At 42.2% G+C, this 19,955-nt stretch overlaps 1 protein-coding gene across 1 annotated transcript in view; it reads right to left on the bottom strand.

Moving 5' to 3' along the window:
* The window catches only part of APLF (aprataxin and PNKP like factor), a 97,846-nt gene that overhangs the window by 51,561 nt on the left and 26,330 nt on the right, over window positions 1-19,955 (bottom strand). Inside the window, exons 3-6 of the mRNA XM_026653143.1 lie at window positions 13,209-13,375; window positions 11,059-11,251; window positions 9,355-9,481; window positions 1,885-2,072 (exon numbers count right to left, since the gene is read on the bottom strand). Of these exons, the coding sequence (XP_026508928.1) occupies window positions 1,885-2,072; window positions 9,355-9,481; window positions 11,059-11,251; window positions 13,209-13,375 (675 nt within the window). The remainder of the gene's footprint in view (window positions 1-1,884; window positions 2,073-9,354; window positions 9,482-11,058; window positions 11,252-13,208; window positions 13,376-19,955) is intronic.

Below are 19,955 nucleotides of genomic sequence, written 5' to 3'. Positions count from 1 at the left end.
CAGTCGGAGGGGGTGGATGGTGGCAGGGTGGGGCTACCCTCCCTCCCCGTGGAGTGTCCTGTTTTTTTAATGTTAAAATATGGTATCCCTACCCTTCAGAGTGCAGCTCTCCATTCATAGCAAGCTGCAGCATGAGGTCTCAGCTACCTCACTCCCACGCCCTCTTTCCTGTTGGTAGTGGCCAAGGGAATGCTGGGAAATGTAGTTCTTTCCCTGCTCCAGGGCTGGCTCTATAGGCAGGGAGCTAACCAAGGAACTACCGCTCCCAGGGCCCTCTGTTGGTTCTCCGCTCCCATGCTGGATCCCTGCCGCCCCTGCAAATGGGCTGCCCCAAGCACGTGCTTGCTTTGCTGGTGCCTAGAGCCGCCCCTGCTCACAAAAAGTCATGATTTAGTCTAATCTCAGAACTCCTTTTTAGGAAATTCCATCCCACAAAAAAAGACATGAAATAAATGACACTATGACCACTCATTAAACATAGCCACTGAGGCTAAAACAGAGGTGTCCATTCCCCTCATCTCCCAGATCACCATGCTCGGTTTTCTTCACTAGCTTCCTGTTGAACACTAAGTCAAATTCAAGATTTTTGTCTTAATTTTTAAAGCATTCCTATTAAATTTGCCCAAGTTACCTTAGGGGCCAGTCACTGATCATGACATCCCACAACAGATAAATTCCATTGAAACAATGGAACTGGCAACCCGAAGATTGAGATCCGTAGACAAGAGACAGCTTTCTTGGCAACTAGTCAACAACTGTGGAACTCACTTCTGGAAGAGATCAGAATGACCACAAATCTGCGTGCCTTCCAAAGAAAATGTAAAGCCCAGTTTCCTGACCTAACTTTCCCACACTACCGGCCCCTCCACTAAAATCACTTATTAAAATCTAAAAACCAAGATACCCTACAACAAAAACTTTACACAATATAGAGGAAGGGAAAAAATACAGAGATCTTCTTGTGCTCACTAATATATTAAGTTACTCAGATTGCACAGCAATGGATTCAGCATGCGAAGCAATGGAGAAATTAGATAATGGAGACCACATCCTGCCTCCTCTATGAGCTAGAGAACATTTATGGAATTTTTATGATAGTGGGAGCGGAAGCCATAAAGAAGTCTTAGAACTACAGACTGAGGTAAATAACATTTCAGCAGGTGATCATACAACCCACAAAAACATACATGAGGACAAGAAAACTGTATCTTACAATAAATCACTGCTATTAAAAATAAATCCCCTTCCACTCTTCCCTAAACTAATCTTGTAAATGGTGCTACCGACCAAAAAATAAAATAAAACAAACAAAAAAACCACAAAAACCTGAGCAATTTCACAGAAGGTAAAAGTATCAGAAAAAATGTAACTATCAATAAGAGGAAAAATTACAGAAAATAAAGACATGGAGATTTTTTCATCTTTTCTAAAACTACACCATCAAGCCAAAATCTGTTAACTTCTAACATATGTTGGAAAACAGCCATTAGTAAATGTGATTAAAACATAAAATACTACAAAATTATCACCACTAATTTTTAAAAGCCTTCAGATTGTCCTATGGTATATTTCAGTTTTTGAACCCCAAAACACAGATACGGGTAGCACAGTTAGCACTAGGGGTGGCAGCTTATTGATAGAAGAACCTTAACAGTACTTTATATCCTAGGTTCCTTGTTTTACGTTAAACATAGTAATTCCTGTTTCTAGTTTGTACAACACTGGGAAGGCAAGTTTTATCTGGAATAAACATTTTATCATGAGATAAAAAGCTGAAGATAGTTATAATGCAAGAGATGAACCAATTTTAAAGCTCTAACATTGCTAACTGCACTTCAATAATACTTGAAATAATGGGGCTCATCAACATACAAAAAACATTACCCGTGATGGGGGGACAGTAGCTTCCTCTTCAGTAGTTTTGCTCTTTTTTCCCTGATCCTGTGCCATCTCTTTGAAATCCCCTAAATGCTCTTCAGAAGCTAACCGTTTTCTCCCCTGCACATTTGCTCTTGACTTTGATGGTTCCATATCGCTTTTTCCTCTCCCTCTGCCTCTTGTTACTCCACCACCTTAAAGAAAAAGAAAAAGAGGACATTTATGGGATCCAACCTTGAATGCAACCTTCAAGACCTCAGGAGACATCCCAGAAGACTGGAGAAAGGTTAACGTAAAAAGGGGGGAAAAGGAGCTGGGAAACTATAGACTAGTCAGCCTGACTTCAATATCTGGGAAGCTACTAGACCAATGTATAAAACATTCAATTTGAAAATACCTGGATGATGAAGGGGTAATCACTAGCAGCCACCATGGATTTACTAAGAACAAATCATACCAAACCAGCTTGATTTCCTTCTTTGATACAATAACTGTTTTGGTGGATAGGGGGAAATGCAGTGGACATAATATACCTGGACTTCAGCAAGGCTTTGACACAGTCCCACATGACATTCTGATAAGTCAGCTGGAGAAATGCAGGCTCAGCAGTACCACCATTAAGTAGATACATAATTGATTAAACAACCACGAACAAAGAGTAACTATTAATGGAATGATGTCAGATTGGAGGGAGGTCGCAAGTGGGGTTCTACAGGGATCTGTTCAGGGTTTGGTGTTGTTTAACATCTTTATTAATGACCTGGATGTAGGAATGGAGAGCAAACTGATCTGATTTGCAGATGACACAAACCTGGGGCTTGCAAACACTTTGGAGGATAGAGCTAAAATTCAAAGTTATCTTGATAAATTGGAGAACTGGGCTATAGAAAAAATGAAATTCAACAAAGACAAATGTAAGGTGCTACACTTAGGGAAGAAAAACCAAATGCACAAATACAGATTGGGGGGAAACTGGCTTAGCAGCAGGACAGCTGAGAAGAATCTGGGAGCTGTGGTGGATCACATCCTCAACATAAGTCACCAATCCGACGCTGTTCCAACAAAAAAAAAGCAAATGCAATGTTTGGTTGCATTAACAGAAGTATAACATGCAAGTCACAGGAGGTGATAGTGCCACTCTGTTCTGCGCTGGTTACGCCTCAGCTGGAGTACTGTGTCCAGTTTTGGTCACCAACATATAGAAAGGATGTAGAGAAACTGGAAAGGAGTGAGCGACAAAGATGATCAAAGTGATGGAATGCAAGCCATACGAACAAGGGCTGAAGGAACTGGGTATGTTTAGTTTGGAAAAGAGGAGAATAAGGGGGTGGGGAGAGATATGATAGCGGTCTTCAGATACTTGAAAGGCTGCCATAAAAAGGATGGAGAAAAGTTGTTTTCTCTTGCCACAGAGGGCAGGACAAGAGGCAATGGGTTCAAACTACAGCACAGCAGATTTAGATTAAATCTCAGGAAAACCTTCCTAACTGTAATAAGTAGGACAATGGAACAGACAGCCTTGGGTGGTCATGGAAGCTCCTTCACTGGAGGTTTTCAAAAAGAGGCTTGGTAGCCATCGGCCTTGGATGGTTTAGACACAACAAATCCTGCATCTTGGCAGTGGGGTAGACTAAATGACTCTTATGATCCCTTCTAAATCTACGGTTCTATGATTCTCTGATTCTAAGATGACAAATCCTGACCATATTAAGAATCAACAGTTTTCCTAAGATAAGGGGTGTTGAGCTGAGTTATCTTGGCCAAGTCAGGTAGTTACATACTGACTATCTATACTTCCGCTGCAGTTTCAATTGAATACAGTAGTCTTTACTTGCTGTTCTCCCTGTTAAATTTGAATATACAAAATTAACCGCTATGAATAGATGATTTGAGAAGGGGGCTTCATAAGAATGATTAAGGGAGAGAGATTCAATGCATGGCAGAGGACATACTGGACTCTCTTATTTGGCTGATATTGTAGCTTATTAACTATGTAATGGTAAAATAGTCAGGTAAATGGCTTGTACAATGTGTCTTTTATGTAGTATCTTTCACACAAGAGTATCATGAAACGTTGCAGACCATTAAAGTTTACACAAGCAAGTTACTATAGTAAACCTGATTCTGCTAAATATACTGCTTTATAGTTAGGGCCCTACCAAATTCACTGTCCATTTTGGTCAATTTCACAGTCATAGGATAATAAAAATTGTAAATTTAATGATTTCAGCTATTTAAATCTGAAATTTCAGTGTTGTAATTGTAGGGGTCCTGACCCAAAAAGGAGTTGTGGGGAGTCGCAAGGTTATTGTAGGGGAATGCGGTACTGCTACCCTTACTTCTGCACTGCTGCTCATGGCAGCACTGCCCTCAGAGCTGGGCAGATGGAGAGCAGGGGTTGCTGGCAGGGAGCCCAGCTCCGAAGGCAGAGCTGCCGTCAGCAGCAGTTCAGAAATAAGGATGACATGGTATGGTACTGCCATCCTTACTTCTGTGGTGTTGCCTGCAAAGCTGGGCCCTCGGTCAGCAGTCGCCACCCTCCGGCTTCTGAAGGCCGCAGCACAGAAGTAAGGGTGACATAGCATGGTATTGTCACTGACTTCTGTGCTGCTGCTGGTGGGAAGCTGCCTTCAGAACTGGGCACCTGGCCAGCTGCTGCCACTCTCCGGCTACCCAGCTCTGAAGGCAGCGCAGAAGTAAGGGTGGCAATACCATGACCCCCTAAAATAACCTTGTGACCCCCCCCCCATAACTCCCTTTTGGGTCAGGACCCCCAATTTGAGAAACGCTGGTCTCCCCCATGAAATCTGTATAGTATAGGGGAAAAGCACACAAAAGACCAGATTTCACTAGGGGAGACCAGATTTCACAGTCCATAATGCGTTTTTCATGGCCGTGAATTTGGTAGGCCTATTTATAGGAGTTATTTGAGAGACACTTTCTGCTTAGCCATTACACCAGGCAGCAGTGAATGGGAAAGTGAATAGAGAATCCCCTGCTCCTCTTGCAGCCTGCACAAACCAGGCAAAATCTACAGTCCCTCCCACTGCGTGTCTACTACTTCTGGGGTATACAGTGCCCTAAAGGAGAGAGGGAAGAGGAAGAGAGGAAGCCAGGGCTATAGTCCCACTCCTGATGCACCAGCGCACAACGTGGGAACAGGGCAGCAAGTGGAGCAAGCTAGGAAAAACGGGGGGAGGAAGTAAATGAGAGAAAGAGAAAAGGTGGGTTTTTTGGAGAATGGAAGATAAATGAAAAATTTCAAATTCATTTTATATTGAATCATTGAAAAAAAAATCTAAATATTTTTGGAAAAAATGAACAAAAAATGTTTCATTTAAAATCTTCATGGAAATAAAAAGGGAATTTTTTCAACTGGCTCTAGGTCACAATCTTAAAGTCTAATATCTGGTTCTATAGCACCTAGGTCCAGAAGATAGTTTGTTTCCTGACATAAAAGGTGCTCATGGGCAGGGTCCCCAAAGAGGAACAGGCGGGGGTGGGCAGGGGAGAGGGAGGTAAAAGTGGACTGAATATCCCAGGGAGATGATTTCCAATACCCACTTGTCTGTGATTATGTGCTCCCAGTTTTTATGAAAGAATAAGGTGGTCACCAAATGAATGCAGATGTTGATTGTTGCAGCACATAAAAGTGGCAGTGGTAACTCGGGGCCTCGACCAACCGATCAACATTGGTGTTCAGATGTTGATGGCTGTGATGTTGATGATTGTAGAGCAGCTAGTTTCCGTTTTTGTAGTCTTTGTCATTTCCATTAGGGTTCATAATGCCACTGGGAAGGAGGAAATTGAGCTGGCCGGGATCTCTGTGCCATCTGGGATTTACTGTATCTCCTTTTTTGTGAAGGTGTGTAAATTACCAGGGAATGCAACATTGCTCTAGAGTCTTAATGTGTGGAGGGATTCGCCTGTTCTTTCTGCAAATAATTTGGATCCCTCGAATGGGAGGGCTTCCACTGTGGATTGTACCTCCTTTGGAAAGAGAGAAAGGTGAAGCCATGGAGCTCTCCACATAACCACTGTTGCTGAGATGGAGCAAGCAGCTGTATCAATAGCATCCAGAGAGGCCTGCAACAATGTCCTCACGAGGAGCTGACCCTCAGCAATGAGTGCCGGAAAGTGTTCTCTTTGATCAGTTGGGAGATGTCTGATGAAGGCATTTAACTTAGAGTAGTCGGTATGATTGTACTTTGCCATAAGGCAGTGGTGGGTAACCAGCGGCCCGTCAGGGTAATCCGCTGGTGGGCCACAGACAGTTTGTTACACTGACCGTCTGCAGGCACGGCCGCTCGCAGCTCCCAGTGGCCGCAGCTCACCGTTCCTTGCCAATGGGAGCTGCGGGAAGCAGCAGCCAGCACGTCTCTGTGGCCCATGCCACTTCCCGCAGCTCCCATTGGCCGGGAACGGCAAACCACGGCCACTGGGAGCTGCGGGCGGCCATGCCTGCGGACGGTCAATGTAAACAAACTGTCTCGTGGCCCACCAGAGCATGAGATGGAGAGAGCACATTTGTGGACCGAGCAGACACTGCTACCTAAAAATCTCGGAACTGAGGTGCAGGGGCGTGAATAAACCTAGAGTGGAGCACCCACAGGAACACTACTCAAAGAACACCACTCAGTTTATGCATACAAACCACTAAAGAGGAAAATTCTCAGCAATCAGCACCCAAACAACCTCTTTCCCTGGATTGTTGTTAGCATTTTAAAGTCAGATTCATTTATTATTTGTATTACCGTATCACCTAGGAGCCCCAGTCACACACCAAGACCCCACTGTGCTAGCACTGTACAAACAGAACAAAAAGACAGCCCCTGCCCCAAAGAGCTTACAATCTAAGTAGAAGACAGAGGACAGATCAATACAGAGAGGGAGCACAAAGAAACGGTGAGACCATATTGGTCAGTTTGATAGGCAGTGGTCCCAGTACACCAGAAGCCTACGTGTTAAATTTTTTTAACGCTGAAGTCAATGACAGCTTCATCCTTTTCCTTGTCAAATATCAATAGACTGAATCTGTACCCTGTGTCATATTGAATTAAACTAACAGACCACATTTTAATATGCTTCCCCCTCAGAGATACTAAATGATATTAATACTCATATCTGAATCATAAATAGGACAATACATGACGAATATGGAATGGTTTTGTTACTATCCATTTATAGGAAAGTGGCAGTATTTAACATTACCCGTGAAAAATTCTAGAGGCTTTTATATGATCGGATGGGGTGGATGACTGAACAATTTTAAATGAGGTAATCAGCACCTAAGTGTCATTCACCATCATAGTTGTGAATCTCTCCAGTAACTTCTATTTACAAACATCAAAACAATGGTAAGTTACCATGACTAACTGTAAAATAATGATAGTCTTCACAAAAAAAAGAATTTACAATATTTTCATTTTCCAAAGAAGTTTGTACTTCAAAAATTGGAACTAATATATTGGCAAAAGTACTATTCTGAACTCCTGTCTCTGATGAACAGCCTTCCTTGCTCCTTCAAGCAAATCCCAGATTCTTGTGAGGGTAGCAAGTAGTAACAACTCTAGGAAGAAGCTACCCTAGTAGTCTCATCCACCGTACAGATGGACTTGCATTGCTACCTCTCACCCAGGATGGATAAAAATTGATGATTTTTGGGGGGGAAAAAAGTGGTCTTTTTTTAAATTGAAATCTGATTTTTTTTTTTTTTTTATTTAAATTATAAGTTTTTCATTTTAAAAATAAAGCTGTTTAAAATGAAATCTGAATTTTATGGTAAGACCCAACTTATTATAATCTCCTAAAACTTTTAAATAAAAAACAAATATGCTGAAGCCTCTATCAATATGCAATATGCATGAACCTCTATCAAAAACTTTGAGTTAAAAACTGCTTTTCTATATAAAGAAAGAATAAGTGGGAAAGCATCTAACTTTTGACGTCAAAGTTCATAAATATGGCACAATAAGTCATGTACTTGGGCTTGAACTTGTGGGGGATGCAGGGGCTGGCAAACTTATCCCAGGCATTGGGACCTGGCTTCTGATGCCAGGAGACGTTATCATGCATCTCATCAGGATCATCCACTGAGCCCATCTGCAAGGTCTCATACTCTTCTCCCAATCTGAGCTCTGCGTGGCTCAGTTCTCAAATTCTGAATATTTATGACTCCACCAACCATGAAAACTTATCTCTAGCTCGTGGAAAAACACTGATCTGCCCACTAACTACCAGCCCTTGCTTCAAGGCACTTCAAATTAATGACCTTCCTGTAGCTCCCTGCATGCGTACACAGACGGAGATACAAACAAACAGGGGAGTTATGTAACAAGAGAGAAGGAGCAATGTGTGCAACCAGAAAGAAGCAACGCTGGTGTCAGAGTGAAGGACACTGTGGGAAGAAGGGACAACATTCTTCAGAGTGCAGCCTGTGTTGATTTCAACATCTGGGAACTGGCGGGGGAAAAACCAGCACTGGCTGCAAGTCATAAAAAAAAGACCCCATTCGGGAATCTCTTCAACAAATCCCTGTACCTCAGGGTTAAAAAAAAGGAACATGTGCCAAATATAAACAGTGCAGCAAAGAGATGCAAGGTCTGGTTCTCAGAATGAAATATTATGAAACATGCTTCTCAGAAGGCAATGACTTTGAAGATGATGCTGTGGACATGTCTGAACAATCTGGATGAACTGGATAGTGAACTCATTTTTGCACCATTCTTATGGGCTGCCTACCATGTCTTCCTATACTGGTAAATTGCAGAGTTGTTGTAACCGTGTTGGTCCTAGGATATTAGGGAGACAAGGTGTGTAGCTCAGAAGTTGGTTCAATAAAAGATATTACCTTGCCCATTCTGTATACTAGAGAACAAGTAGACAACAACAAACTAAAGAGAAATGTAGAAGATGTGCTAAATACACTGAAACCTATTTCCATAGCCTTGGACAAATTGCAGAAAGATTGCTGCAGTATTGCTGATGCTGCTGAAATTTGGGAAAAAAACTTCAAGACACGTTTTTTTGGAACAACAGGCACTATAAAACTAATCAGTATTGTTACACAGGTAAATTTGTCATCAAGGTGTAATCTATCAAGAAAAAACATTAACAAAACCAAACATATAAAAGAAAGAAATTGTCAACAAGCTTTTAGGAAGGCAAATGTGCCCTCTGTGTCAGGCTTACAGGTCAGAATAAAAGTGCTAAAACATCAGGTTATTGTTAGCTCACCCTCTCTTTGGATGCATGCTGCAAACACCAGAGACCATAACATGTGAGACAAGGGAAGCAATAGAAGCGAATATGTTCAGTCATCTGTCAAACTATAAAGAGGAATGTAAAGAGGATTCCATGGAGGAAAAATAATCAGTTTATACCCCCACTTTACCATATTGATGGTCAGAAGAGATCAAAGCAAGAGAATATGCATATTGTCATAAGGGAAGTACTTTGTATTCATTACTAACCTACCTCTTTTAGGGACTGGAGCTGAAAGACTTTGAACGATGAGGTCTCCTTGCAACATCCAAGATGGAAGCATTCTTTTCCTCCAGACAGGCTTTAGCTCCTCACTTTCATTACAACTAGCAGAAAACAACTGAAATAATGTTTGTTGATTAGTACCACAGTACTTTTTTTTTTCTAGTTTTAGGATACAGAAACTATGAAAAAAGGACTTGGTTCAAAAGACATTTGTAAGCAGCTTTGTCTTCATGAACAGCCTGAATGGATCTGGTTTTCTTGTAGGTACAGCCTAACAGAAGCAAAAGCCAGTCATAATGCTGAACATTTTGGCACCGCCTACTCTCTCAGCCAATCAGTATTTAAAGAAGCCTCTCTTTACTCCTTAACCCTCGGAAGAAAGCCTATGTTCATTTACAGACCCAAAGGTTTATAAAAGATCTCACTGATACCTTGCCACTGATGCCACATGGCTTGTGCCCACTGAAGCATCAGAAAGCCTGAAGACAGTGAGAGTAAGGAACACTGAATTACTATGCAGAATGGGAGATGCAAAAAAGTTCAGCATTTTTCAAGTGGCTATTTCACTCCCTGCTAAGTTATGCTCAGAAACAAAGACTCCAGAACTGGGCTAGAGAAACAAGAAAAATATACAGACTCTGCTTTTAAGAAGGGATAAAATATATTTTGGAAGTCTTGTAAGTGTGATGAAGGCTGGCATTTCAATTGTACTTAGAAAGAAAAATATCAGCTATAGTATGTTATCAAAGAGCAATTGTCCTGCGTGTCTGTCTTTGCATGGCATTGTTTTCTCCATTAGAAAAGCAACAGTAGTAAAAATAAAATAAAATTGGCATCTCAATAATTACACTATCTGAAAGCCATTTTACTCAGCCACAGTAAGATAAGACAGAGGTTTGAAAATTCTGTTGTTTGCAAATTCTGGCTCTAAGCCTCTTTACCACAAACATAAGGAAACATTAACACTACAAAAGCAGGGTAATATGAACCTTTTTTCTGTATTCTGTCTGACCCTGAACACACAACTCCAGAGCTGTAACCAAGTGGAAGAAGCTGTGTGAACAGGACATGTGGATCTTATTCCCTGACCTAGCCCCAGAACTGTGTGTCCACGGTTCTAGATGCAGTGCACATGAGGAGTGTGAACTTCAGAGGCTTTTCAGCAGGGTACAAGCACTGTGTTGTGTTGTACATTCCCCTAAGCAATGGCTTTTGGGGCATTTCCCTGTTTATAGTCAGAGCCCTGACCTTACATTTTTTTCCAGTATATCACACTGCTTTGGAACACAACAGGTTTTGTAAGGACATAAGCAGAACTCAACACTTGTTTCTCCCACAAAATACAAATTTTATTTCTGATATCACTCACTAACAAAGCCATTCTTTGTTCTGAAGAAATCTTTTACTGCTTTGCACCTGTTTATAGTGCTGCAAGTATAAGAAAAAGCTCAGGAACGTCAGCTTAAGGCTTTTGTGACAGCCACAATTTTTTTGGAAATTCTATTATAGTAAATAAAATCAAGATAATGTATTCTCAAACAGCCTCGATTTGTCAAAGAACCTACTCCACCATGAAGGGCTTTAAAAAGGTACAGAGACAAGACAAAAACAATTTTCATTTTACCCGATTTTCAGCCCACCCTTCCAAAAATACAGACATGTTGCAATATTTAATCAGATATTAACACCCACCGAACTCTTGGAAGAAGTCTCATTTTTTGGAATTTCTGCTGTCCTTTCCAATAGAGAATGTGCTTTCACTTGTATGTTGTCATTGGAACATGAAGTTAATTCTCCTAAAGATGGATCACAAGACATCTTGATAGGATGACCACTTGAAGAGGATTTATTTGCTGTTTCATCTGCAGCAATCTTGCTATTTTTCCTATAGTATATTAAAATGCATCTTTTAGTGGGAAAAAAAAATCTCAAAAACTTCCTTTATCTATTTGAACTGAACACAAGTTTATTTCCGCTCTAAATGTCTATTTTCACTCAAATGTCATAATGTAGAAGCAAACCTCAGTTTCAGATATTAAGAGACCAACAAAAAACCTCTGCTGTATTGCATCTACCATACATATTAATGGTGCTAGAATAACTCTCTCTTAAGTCTGTTGGCAATTTTTTACTACGATGTATCTAGGGAACAAACTACATGGTTGCCTAAAAGCAACCAAATCATCAGTCAGCACCGCTTAAGATCCAAGGTTAAGAGTAAGACCATACAAAACCCCAATATGACAAGGTGAAACCAGATTTGCATTATTGACCATAAAATAAACTGGTTTCTGCCTTCATTTAACTGTAGGAGCAGTTAACTTACAATACTACCACTGCGTTATTGAAAATGATCATTTTTACCATAAAATGAATACAGTTTTTGAAGTGTGTTATTCAAATTCTAAAAGATACAAATATTACAGTAGTAATCAGCAGCATAAAATCCTAAAATAGAACAGATAGAAAAGCAAACTTTCATTCCCAGCTTTCATATCTCAAACAAACATTCATTTTCCATTCTCTGTAGCAGTAGCTCATTTTTCATTCTGTTATACTAGCTTATTTCCAAGTAGAGAGTACAGATTGTTGTTGCTTTACAAATTAGAAATAGTAAACAAAACTATATATAATAGATTAAATGCACTTCTTCATTTGGGGCCTAATTCAGCACGGTACTTGCACATAGGTCTAACTTCTACTTACATACTTGTATAATTCAACATACATTGTTTTGTCATAAAATAGCAAGTAATTGATAAACATTTGCACTAGGCTGAAATTTGACACTCATCTATTTATGTTTTTCAATCTTTACATAGGTTTTTGCTTTTTAACAAAAATAGAAATCTTCTTGGTTGTTCCACTGAGGCTTGTGGACAACCATAATGCCCTTGGGAAAACTAGAAGTCAGTGCATTTTAAAAAAAATTCTAAAGTTTAAAAATTTCTAAGAGTTTAAAAAATGATTCAGGATCTTCAACTGTACTTTAACATTTGCCCGTCTACTAGCTCTCTCCTCTTCACAACTAGGAAAGTATGTAGTATCAAAGAAAACACACAGTGAATTGAAAATTTAAGGTATGCAGTAGTTTTTGGTTACTATAGGAACTATCTGAAGTACAGTGTCTATCAGCAATGTAATTGTTTCAGTCTTTCAAAATCGGTTGTCCCCTGAGAGTGGTGTTCGTGGTCATTTTTCTGCTCCTCCAGCAATAAATATTTTGGTAACTCACTTACCAGAAAAAAAGTTAGATCTAAAGGGTTGCATCTAAAATGTTTTAAAAACAAGATTCCTACTTATGAGATCAGGATGTATGGAAGTAGAATCCTTTTATTGGTTGCTAACCAAAGCTTATTTTTTAAATTAAAATTACATTAAACATTATACTACCTATTTAAGTAAAGTTCCGTTTCCCCCACAATTTCTAAAACACAAGTTTTCAATGGGAGTTGGGTGCCATGCCTTTGAAAATCTCACCCGTGAGATACAAAAGCACTTTTGATTCTATTTATTAAAATATTGATAGGTAAGAATGATAAAGCAGGTACATGTTTCTCATTCCCCACAACCTCCCCGCCAGATACTACAATAAACCACTCACTGGGGCTCCAGGATTGGGATTGCAGTGTATATCGGATATGAATTGATCTAGTTACTTCATGCTTTCCCTCTATGTTCTTAAGGAAGAGATACAATAATTTAAACTTGACTTTAAGCAGATGTTTATTTGGATTTATTTTTTGTTCATTCAAGGTCTGTTGTGCCTTAGAAAACTATAATTAACAAGTTTATATTACAAATAGTATTACTATAGGTTTTTCCACATCGGATAGCGTTACCTTAGTGTGCTTTCCACATCTGAGTGTGTAGAGAGGACCTTGAAAATGTATTTGTCTATTAACAGGGAAAAGCTGTCACCTGGGCTCAAAGAGTGCCATTCATCTGTTTCCAATGGTAATAGATGGCTATTCTCGGGTGATTGATAAAAACAAGGATTTACATGGACCTGTCAATTTAAAAAAAGAACATTGGTACACCATATGCTATGCTGTAGGAATCCTAGTAGCTTATATTACACAGTGAAGCATTGACTCAGTTACTAACACAATTCCACATATTGCTGCAACCTTTGAATAGCTGTTAGCATGTTAAACAGAAATAAAGTACAGTATTAGAAAAAACAACTGATTCCCACTTATAAACTTTTTTATATCGATATTATGTATGTACTGGTAGCTGCTCAATAGAAGCTATAGGGCTGAGTTGATATTTCCACTTCCATTTACATTTTGTTTGGTTTCTATGAAGATGAAATAATTCCTGTACCAATTTTACAGCAGAGGTCTAGGTAAGATTTAATTCTGGGGAAAATGTTGAAAAAAATTCAATATTTTCAGTGTTCTAAACCATTTAAATGACTCATTTGATAAATTAGACCTTGTAGATAGGACCAGAGCAACTCACCGGCAAACTAGGCATGTTCCTAGTAGGACCCCAATTTTGAGGGCAGGGGGAGAATGACCAACATTTTGTTTTGGCCAATGCAGATTTGTGCGTGAATTGAAAGAACTTCACTTGAGGGGTATTGTGACCCCATGTGCTAGGTAATGCCACCACTCACTCAAGTGAGTGAAGTTTTTTCAGTTCACGCACACATCTGCACCAGTGAATGAGTGGGAAGAGATAGTCCTCACCCTTCCACCGTGCAACGGAGACTCACTTTTCCATTCCCAACATAGTAAAGGAGAGGAGGGTAGCACTGGGTAAAGAAGCCACTTCCTTCTCCAACAGTAGTAAGTGTACAGTCTGGGATGGGAATTTACTGCAGTGGCATGTATGGGAGGGAACATCAGTGAAGTGTATTTTTCCCTTCCTTCCATCTCTCCTCCTCTGTGTCCTCCCCCCATTTATGCTTGCATTTCCCATCATTTTCTGACTATTATAGCAAACAATGCCTCTTTTGGGACCAGCAAAGAATAAAAAAAGGAACCGGAGGTGGTGGTTGTTATTCAGATTATAAGGCAGGATCCCAGAAGTGTATGTTTCCCTAGGGCCTACGGATTGTAGACTAACTTTTTATTGATCTCTCTAGTCTCAACAGTCAGACTTCAAAACTACCCACTTTTGTGAATATCTAAGATTTTAGGCATAGGATACATTAGATGAAGTATATGAATTAGTGCAGTTAATTCTATTAGCTATCAAAACTACTTTGATTTTCATGAACAAAGCTTATAGAAACTGATGTCTGCTATGGGCTTGCTTACATAAGAACTACTGTCCAATGGGCTAGGAGCATCTGCAGCTAGGAAGAGCTAGGCCTGTATCCTGCAAAAAACTTGCTATGTACTGTGCATCACACACTAAACAGTCCAACTGGAATCAATGGAACTGTTCCCAGTGCATAAAATTAAGCACATGGGTACTACTAATCGGTGAAACAAGCAATTTTAGGTGACCTCGGCATTATAATTGTTCCCTATAGAATAAAGTCACCTAGGTCAACTTCTCAGCTTCTCCGTTCAATTCTGCAAGCTGTATTTGCAAAGATTGCAATCACTATTTATTTGCATTTCTAACTGGTTGACAGATGACATTTATTCACATTCACAGAGAATAATTAAAATTAATAATTCAGTGATGGGGAGTAAGATAACAGTATGAACTTTGTTTAATTTATTTAGACAAGAAAATAAGTGGAGATCTCTGAAAACTTCCCTGTTCTTACAGTATATACACATCACAATAAGATTCTATTCCTGCAATATAAAAAGCACAGGGTTAAATTTCAGAAGCATGACACATTTATCTTATCTTCTGATCTGTTCCATAATCCTCTAACTGTAAACATTTTGTTAAAAATACATATTAACTCTGTCAAGAGAAAAGGTAGCGTGCTCTTCAGGATAAATGTAAAAGCTAAAGTAATTATTTGTCTTTGATGTGTCTAGGAAATTGAAAAAAAAATAGTTGTACTCTATCCTTCTTCAACTATTATTGGCCCTCCACGATTATCCTGCTTGAAGAGAACTCCTGAAACTTCTGACCATTTTTAAAATAAGGTTATTTAACACCTTGGTTCTTCCTATTTTACTGCAGTGTAAACAAACCCTGAGTGACATCAAGCACAGCAGCACTGAGCTACCAATCAGAGGAAAGAAGAGGCTGAAGGAAGAGTGGCAGAAAAGAACAGTAGTAATTAACCGCCAGTCCGAGATGGGAAAATATGGGCCTACTGTGTGTCAGCTACACAACTAATGCTTTGGGAGAAGAAGACAGCAAAGAAGGTCTGAGGTAGAACTTGTTCAAATGTGCAGTCTGATCGGAGGTCTGTGATGACTCGGAAGCCATGAAATTGGATCTAAGTTTTTCAGTTACAGTCAAGTTGTTAGCCGTGCAAGAAAGGCAAACAGTAGTTTAATTTTCCAGACAAGCCAGAATAGGCTATGTAACAACTTTCAGAAGCTTGCAAATTCTACTTCTGGGGGGATTCTGCACCACTGCACATGCGCAGAATTTATGTCCCTGCAGATTTCTTTGCTTCCCTGCAGAAGAATGACTTTCTGACGGGGAAGCAAAGGGAAGCCACAAGAGCGGTCATGTGACTCTCCACAGCACTATGTTTCAGGTGCCCAGGCAGCCGGCAGAGAGGTAAATTACTGTGGGGCAGGAGGCGGCACTAAGGAAGACCTGGGCAGTGGCTCCTACCCTGTGCCAGGATCAGCTGGTAGTCCCAGTTTGGCTGGGGAGCACGGGACTTCCTCTTTCCCTGCATGGCATCCGAGGTTAGGTCAGACCCACTCCCAGATTTCTTCCCCGGCTGCAGGAAGCTCTGCAAATTCCCCCCACACACTTGTTTCCTAAGTCCATCGCTCGTCAGCTGCAGGGGGAGGGATCCTTGTATAGGGAGCTGCTCCCCCATCCACCCAACCCCTGTGCATCTAGACCCCCGCATGCCTCATGAAGCCTCACCCCCCCCCGCAATCAGAGCCCCCCCCCACCCTGATGAGCCCCACTCCTCCTGCATCTGGACCACCCTGACGAGCCACCCACACCCAGATCCCCATCCCACCAAGTGCCAACCAGATGCACCTGGTTCCCCACCCCACTGGGCACCACTCCACCAGCATCTGGAACCCCCACTGACCCCCCCACACCCAGACCCCCCTACCGAGCTCTATCCGCCCCACACCAAGACCCCCCCCAGGCTGAGCCCAGACCACCTTCACCTGGACCCCCCTGCAGAGTCCCATTACCGTTGCACCCAGAACCCACCCAACAAGCCCCTGTTCACCCAGACCCCCCCTCCACTTGGATCCCCAACTGAGCTGCCCACACCCAGATTGCCCCACACAGAACACTCTCAACCCACACGTGGATCCCCCCACACCGAGCCCCTCCACACTTGGATCCTGTCTTGCTGACCCTACCTGGCCCACCTGGGGTTCAACTGGCACGGAGGAGCAGGGGCCTGGGGTGTTTCTGGGGCAGGCCTGGTCCCTGAGCTGTGTCAGGGATGGGTGCAGCCTCACCACTGAGTCCGTGCCCGAGGGGAGCTGGGGGGGCTGCACAGTGATCTCCCACCTCTGTGCAGCCAGTGGCCTGTGCTCCCCAATGCCATGCTGGAACGTCCACATTTATTTGACAAATAAAATTGGCAGGAATTTGCAGAATTTTAAAATATTGTGTGCAGAATTTGTTTTTTGTTTTTTTGCGCAGAATGCTCTCAGGAGTAAAATTCAGTAGAATCCTTCCCCGGGGTCACAAAGAAGCACCAGAGCCACTCAGCACTTATAATTCCAGTGTCCCTAATCCACAAGGACAATTGCTGCTGGGTCCAGAGAGCAGCAGGTCTATCCACGTACTCAAAGGCCACTCTCACGATAGGCAAGCTAGGCAGCTGCCTAGGGTGGCAGATTTGGCCCAGCCACCCCTCCATCATGATAGAGGGGCAGCCAGACCAAATTTGAGTGGCATGGCGGAGGCAGCACATTGTAGTGTTGTCTAGGGTGGCAGATTGCCTGGAGCAGCCTCTGGACATCCTAGTCTTGCTGACTGAAAAACCACATTACTTTCGCTGCATCTCAGAACAATGGAAAGGTCAGGGCCTGGTGATACCTCTTAGAACCTATGCCCACTATTAATTATTCAGTAATCATGAAATACTGTTAGAAAATGAAACATGTGGGTATTACACCAGGATTTTTTTTCTGAATGAATTCTTGGTTTTGTTTTCTCTCCGTAATTACGCTGACCCTGGGTATGAAAGCAGCAAGAAAGAAGAAGGACTGTTAATAAAATTCTTACATTTTCATGCAAATATAATCAATCCACACTTTAATTTGTTTTCCATATCTTTACACATGACTAAGACTACTGTGGTAAGACCTCTTCATTAAAATGATTTGAGACCTACATGTATGCTTTCTACTGATTTCCAAAGAGCTTTTCTTGAAAGTTAAAGCATGTGGTGATGTCACAGTCTGTTTCCACAGGAATTATCTTCTCCTCTACACTTCAGAAGTGAAAAATAATTTACAAGATACATTTTCAGCTTATTCACACAATGGTTACTTGTGTTTGTTAAAAAGTTAACTATTTACTTTATTGCAAATTAAGTTGAGTTACATTATATAATTAGTTTGTAATGTGTGTTATTTCTACAAAACAAAGTCGTTTTGTGCTTGCTGCAGGTCTGATAAACCCTGTTTCTCATCCTCAGTAACAACAGCTGACATATGTACTCTCTGAGCCCAGGGGCCATTATTTTGTACATCCTGCTTGTCCATAAATTATGCTGCTTTATCTAAACTCATATTTATGTTAGGATTCTTTTGTAAGCATCATGATTACTTAAAAAAAAATTGACAGTTCATGTGTGATCTTTTGCTGTCCATGACATTTATTTTTCAAATGGTTAAAATAAGTTACATCTAAAAATAAAAAGACACCATCACAATTTGTGCTTTGTTCAACAATAATCTAATAAACCAAGCTCCTTCTTTGCCACTAAACTCCAAATCAATACAGCAGTTGGGGAGATCCTTCCCACTTAGTCCTACATGGATTTGAAGAATCCCATTCCGTACTGACTGATCTCCTATTGGCCACTTTTTTTTAAGTCATGGAAAAGGATACTTCTATCCCTCTGCAATCTTGTTCCACCTCCCCCACCTTATGACTCTCATCTGATCTCATATTCTCTACAGTCCTACCAAGTCGTATGCATTTGGTGTGACACCAACACATTTGGCAGCACTGTCATTCCTGCCCATATCTCAGGCAAAATGTCACATTTGTGGAGGAGAACCTTCCCCACTAACCACCCTTTAGCTCAGGGGAACGTACACTGGATGGAGAGACAGGAGAGCCTGGTGTGACACTGCACCCCATATTCATCATGGTGATATTACTCTGATATATTATGGCATAATTCTAATGTATTTTATAAAAGATAGGTCATGTGAGATATCATTGGAAAGGTTATGATTTATGAATATGATTATCCTATTTGTATGCATGTATCATTTTTGTAACTGAAGTTAGGAATATTGACTATGTGTCTGTATCAGAAATGTGTTTACACCTAGGGAACACCCACTAGGCAAAAGATTGTCAGTCTAGATGGCTGGCTGGGAACAGGGGCAGCAGGTTTGTATAATTTTTGGTGGTGCCTAGAATGGGTCCAAGTCCCACCCCCCACACCTGCCTAAGGCTCTGGGAGGGAGTTTGGGTGCGGGAGGGGGTTTGGGGTGTAGGCTCTGGGAGGAAGTTTGGGTGCAGGAGGGATGCATGTTCTGGGAGGGAGTTTGGGTGCTCTGAGCTGGGGCAGGGGGTGGGGTGCAGGAGGGGGTATGAGGTGCAGGCTCTGGGAGAGAGTTTGGTTGTGGGAGGGGTGTGGGCTCTGGGAGGGAGTTTGGGTGCTGGGTGCAGGCTCTGAGCTGGGACGGGGGTTGGGGTGCAGGAGGGGGTTTGGGGTGCTGGGTGCGAGATCTGGGTGGGACAGAGGGTTGGGGTGCAGAACGGGGTGCAGGGTGTGGGGCTCTGGGAGAGGGAGGCCCTCCATAGCACCCCCCCCCTCGGCTGCTGCTCAGGAGGTCTAGCCAGGATAAGCCCCCCCCCAGAGTCGCCTGCCGGGGGGGAGGGGGCTGCCATGCGCCTCCTCCACTCCTTAGGCACAGGAGCTGCCTCAGCCTGCCCCCGGCGCCGCTCCCTTGTAGCCGGCAGTGGCCAACAAGGGAGTGCAGCACAGAGCTGCAGGGGGCAGCCGCCTGCTGCCCAGGGCAGGCAGGGACACTCGGGGGAGGCGTGCAGGGGCAGCAGGCAGAGCCGGGGGACGCTCTGGAGGAGGCATGAAGGGGCAGCAGGCGGGGCCGGGGGATGCGTGCAGGGGCAGCAGGTGGGGCTCAGGAAGAGACCCAGCCCCGAACACTGGTGGAGCCGGGCCCACCGGCCCTGAATTTGCTGGAGCCCGGGCACCACGAGCCCATACAAGTCACAGCCCCTGGCTGGGAAGGGTCCATTTACGTTAATGAACCATTAGGGAGAACAATTGGCCTTAGAAGGAGCTTATTTCCCACCTGGGG

This window comes from Terrapene carolina, unplaced genomic scaffold (genome assembly GCF_002925995.2).
Source record: "Terrapene carolina triunguis isolate 2854851 unplaced genomic scaffold, T_m_triunguis-2.0 Scaffold132, whole genome shotgun sequence".
In the NCBI taxonomy this organism is placed as follows: domain Eukaryota; kingdom Metazoa; phylum Chordata; order Testudines; family Emydidae; genus Terrapene; species Terrapene triunguis.
Note: the sequence above shows the minus strand (reverse complement) of the source record. Positions and strands in the feature narration are given on the sequence as shown.